This window comes from Montipora capricornis, chromosome 3, assembly GCF_036669925.1.
Source record: "Montipora capricornis isolate CH-2021 chromosome 3, ASM3666992v2, whole genome shotgun sequence".
NCBI lineage: Eukaryota > Metazoa > Cnidaria > Anthozoa > Scleractinia > Acroporidae > Montipora > Montipora capricornis.
In genome coordinates, this window is record NC_090885.1 from 42,243,704 (window position 1) to 42,248,703 (window position 5,000).

A 5,000-nucleotide genomic window follows, 5' to 3' on the forward strand; every position below is an offset into this window, starting at 1 on the left:
CAGTGTAACTTTGGGTTGTCTTTATCACTTCGAATTAAGCGGGAAATGCAAAGACCAGTATCAGCAGACAGTTGCACGAATGTAAATTCACCGAACGAATTTTCCCCTCTTGGAAGATTTGCACCGACGGTACACCAAAAAACCTCGGAGACAGACCTTGGTAATTCAATTAAAGCTGACACGCAGCCGAAACGACCAGAAATCAGCATGGAGGACGGCGAACAGTCTATGACCAGTGAAGCTAGCGAGTCCTCAACACCACTAACAGGAAAGAAGGGATACCGAGGGGTAAGGTAATTTTAGCTAGAAAAAATCAGATTACAACCATCAATAAGAAAGAAATATGATGATAAACTGTAACTGCTACACCTTAATACATTTCGGTACAAGCTGATCTCCCTCTTAAACTGAAAAGTAAGGTTTACACGGCGCGTATTTCTGCCTGTTTAAACTACACTCATGTTTAATTATTTTTGGGGAATAAAAAGGAAAAATTCTCTAAGGATAGCTATGAAATGTAGGTATCATTATAGCATTTGTCATTTTTAGCCCTACTTTAAAAACTTTTTCTGTTGGTTTTGTCAGCACGTGAGCATTCTTCCCTCGAGCGCCGGAAAAATTATTGACATTATGTCGGACCCATCCCTTGGTCGTTTAACGTGTAATTTTAATGAAGCAGTTTTTTCCCTTGAACAAAAACAAACTGAAAAAGGAAACTAAAAGATCAGAGTCCTATGCAGGATTTGAACCTGCGCTCTCTGTACACCAGTGGGATGGTCTATGGGAAGGTACATTTTTATTTTGGGGGGGGGGGGGGGAGGAAAAGAGAAGACGGTCATCCAAAAAATATGGGACCCTTGGGGAGAGTCAAGCCTTAGTTTAAAAGGTATTAAGGGAGGGTCAAGCCTATTTTTCACAGTGGTTTGTGCAAATTAGTTCACTTACCACACTTATATCAATTTTACGTTTTTTAATGGGGACATAGTTTAATCAGTGACTGATTAACCCATTGACTCCCAGGGTTTCCCCATTGATTAGTAATATTGTCTGGCGTTAGACAAAGTAAAGTCTGGCCAGTTAGGCTGGTTTGGGTGTCAAAGGGTTAAAGCTTCATACCAGTCCTTCCTATCAAATGGGAACTTATGATAATTAAATTTTACTCAAAACTCCTGTTAAACAGCAGTTTTATTGTACTTAACTCATTTACTCTTTCCATGTTTCTTTTTCTTCTTTTTTACATTTCTGTGTTCTGCCATGGCACGTAGCTGTCTTGGAGCACCCATGTTCTCTTTCGGCAATACCTTGACGGTGATGCGACCACTGCATTCAGTACACTCAATTCACTCGACAATGTTGACTATGTGTCAGAGCCTACAATCCTTTCCACTACATCACTTTCCGAGCCCCAAGTTGACTTTGAAAGTGGATTCACTTTCTGCCATGCCTGATAAGATCCTACTAGCGATATGTACCTCTTTATATGTGCCATTTTCTCTGGCTTCTTCCCCTTAACCCTTTCACTCCCAAGCTGGCCTGAACCGGCCATACTTAGTGTTTTACCCTGTCTAATGCCAGGCAATTTTACTTGTCAATAGGGAATCCCTGGGAGTTAATGGTTAAACCCTTTGACGTCCAAACTGGCATAAACCGGCCAGACTTAATATTTCACTCTGTCTAATGCCAGACAATTTTACTTGTCAATGGGGAACCCCTGGGAGTTAATGGGTGAATCACCCACTGAAAAAAAATGTCCCCATTTAAACATGATTCCATGATGTACAAATGTCAAGAAAGATATCCTGCCTTATCTTCTTGATGTTTTCTTCCCTGAATAAACTCTTGGCAAAATCTGTACTTACAGGGCAGGTCACGCTAAAAGAGTGGTAGAAACCAGGCAAAATTGTGTTTGACAATTAAGTGTATTCACCGTTTCGCTCTGGAAACCAGCAGAGACTTTTGTCTTTCCATCTACTTGGCCCTCATTCATGACTCGTACTTGTAAAGGTGTCACTGGTTTGACTGTTGTTTGAACCTGTCAGTTTGGCATGTCTTTCCTTCGGACAGCCACAATAACTTCAAGAAACATCAGAATCTCTTTTGAACTCCTGACAATTGCCACAGGCGTATTTTCCATGGTCAGTTCCTTGCGAATCCTTGCCTGTGCTGGCAGAACGAGATTACAAACAATGCCCACTGCGCTTAACAACATAAACATCACTTGATCAAAAATACCCTGGACAAAATAATTTGACAGAAAATAAACGTAGGACAATAAAAAAAATGGAAGGATAGGAATACATGCATGCATGCATCATAACAAGTTGTAACAGTAAATCTTCCTCTTCTTATCCTTCCTCATTCTGAAGTGGCAAAAGAAAAAAAAAGGACTGCGGGCCTTTTATTCCCAATTTGTAGTCAGAGTGTGTTTAGGTAGCATCAAATTTAGAAGATGGTTGTTGTTCTTGTTCCAGTCTGAATGCTCTCACAAGGTGATAGAAAAAAGACGGCGTGATCGTATCAACACATCATTGGGGGAGCTATCTCATTTGCTGCCAGCACAAACTACTAATGGAAAACAGGTAAGTTAATTAATATCATGAATTTTGTGATCAGTAGAGATTTGCTGAAGCAAAGGCATATGAAAAACCAGGAAAGATTTCTTGCTGCTCGACGCTTCGAGGTCATCATGACTCCATTATCAAGATTTAGTGACTATTTAAATAGCATGCAAATATGGAAAGGTACAAGATAAGCATAAATGTCCAGATCAAATCCGATCAGTGCTTTAAACATCGTAAGTGCATCTACTGTATTTTATTCGAGTTCTATTTTTTAGTTTGAGCTATGTGGCTGGGTTTAGCTTTGTAAATTGTACACATTAGATGCCACTTGTTAATCTACATACATATGCTTTTAGATTTACCTAAGTTTTAGTTGGCAAAGAAATCCCTTTGTAAGTAATTCCCAGTTTTTTGATGGCTATTGCCCTTAGGCAATAGTGACATCATATCCTGGGTGTTTGTGAATCATCTCAAGATCAATAGTGACAAGACAGAATTTTTAATTTGCTCCTTACGTTTCTCTATTCGAGTCAGACATGCATCAATTCTGTTCAAGTGGGTAATTATTTCATCATCTCAGTCAGTTTGTTTGATAGAACATATCCGTGCTTTTATCATTTAAGAAATATTACTAAGATTAGGCAGTTTTTGAGTTTTGAAACTGCGGAAATATTAATTCATTCTTTTATTACTGTTAAATTTGACTATTGCAACTCGCTTTTTTTATGGTTTAACCTGAATATTGTATTTATAGACTTCAAAGTATTCAGAATGTCCTGCTTGTTTAAATTTTTTCATTAACCAAGAAGCGTTTCAGACCACATCACGCCTATTTTAAAGCAATTACATTGGTTACGTGTGAATCAGCGTATTAAGTTTAACATCTTGGTATTTGCTTTTAAATGTTTTAATGGCTTAGCACCTGTATACCTTTCTGATCTTAGTAGTCACTATAGGCTTACTCTTAAATTTCGTTCATCTAGTTCCAATAACTTCCAAGATATAACTTAGGGTGCATTCAATTGAACCTATTCCGGAATAAGAATACATGGAATGATGATTTAAAACGGTATGTCTGGTGTTTTGAAGCAACAAGGATAAGAAAAATATGTTTAAGATAGCATTTTAGCAGGTGTTTAATATGAATCTATATAAAAACGAAGGATTTCTAACTTCTATTCCATGTATTCCTATTCTGGAATACGGTCAATCGAATGCACCCGTAAAAATTGTTAGTTTCTTCTTTCCATTGTAGAGAGCTTAGAACTTTTTTTATTGCATAGGCGCTATATAAATTAAACTTATTATTATTATTATTATTATTATTATTATTTTTATTGTTATTATTATTATTAGGCAGATAGACACCTTTATCATCACCATGTAAGAACCAGTGTCTACACTCTTTGGATTTAGGCTAGCTTAGAGGTGGAGCTCCTCAATTATCATTTATTTCTGTTTTTGTTTTCAGATATTTTTACAACTAGTCTGCTTTACCATTATACGGCCATTTTGACCTGCTCACTATTTTTTGCTGTTTTTATTTTTAGCCTGAGCATCACTAACTCGTAGCATACTTAACTGTTTTTTTCCTCTCTTTCTTTTTGAACAATTTGGTGAACATTCTAGTGATAAGTTTTATTGTATCTCTCAGATAGTACGTGCCCTATGATAGTCTATTTTTTGTGGGCCGTATTCTACAGTATTGCCTGCTGTACTGCTCGCAAAATTTGAAATGTTGATAAAATATTCTCTAGCAAGGTTTTCGTGTTGTTTATGTTAAAGAACCGTGTAAAACTGTTTGAATCATGCTAGCAACAAAAAGCTAAGAAGATTTATTACTTTTTTCGGATTTTGATGCCACAATCTTTGTGACAGTTAATTGACCTTCTACTTGACTGCAACTAGTTTCCTTTACTGTATACCTGATTACCTCAGAGATATAATAAATAGATACTAACCTCATTTCTCCATCTGTAAGTTGTAAAATTAAGGATCCTCATTTTTTCCAGTTGATTCGTGGCCTGTGCGCTTCGCGCTTGGGCCATAAATCAAGAGGAAAAAACGGACGGAACAGAATACGTATATATTCGGGGCTGCTGTCAGAAATTAAATACACTCCAGCCTGTTTTTTGTAAGTACCTTTTCTGTAAGAACGTTGTGGCTGAGATTAACCAAAATTTTAAGAACGTATTAAGAACATTCCTCAGGCTGAGAGTCGATTAAGAACGTTTTTATGTTGCTCATTTGTATTTCAAATGTAAGCATAAAATAAAGGTAAATAAATGTAAGTTAGGGCATGATGACAAATTTTATATTAAACATAACAATGGTTTTCTTATTGCATGATACACATATGATCTCAGTTTCTAATAATGACCAGTTCTTATTAATTAATTATAAATCAATCCAAAATAACTTCAACACCATCAAAGTCAT

At 36.7% G+C, this 5,000-nt stretch overlaps 1 protein-coding gene across 1 annotated transcript in view; it reads left to right on the forward strand.

The window, feature by feature from the left end:
- LOC138043192 (class E basic helix-loop-helix protein 40-like) overlaps positions 1-5,000 on the forward strand; it is an 11,102-nt gene that overhangs the window by 398 nt on the left and 5,704 nt on the right. The window contains exons 1-2 of the mRNA XM_068889342.1: positions 1-288; positions 2,472-2,579. The exon at positions 1-288 is cut by the window's left edge and continues 398 nt beyond it. Coding sequence (XP_068745443.1) covers positions 46-288; positions 2,472-2,579 — 351 coding nt within the window. The 5' untranslated portion in view covers positions 1-45. The remainder of the gene's footprint in view (positions 289-2,471; positions 2,580-5,000) is intronic.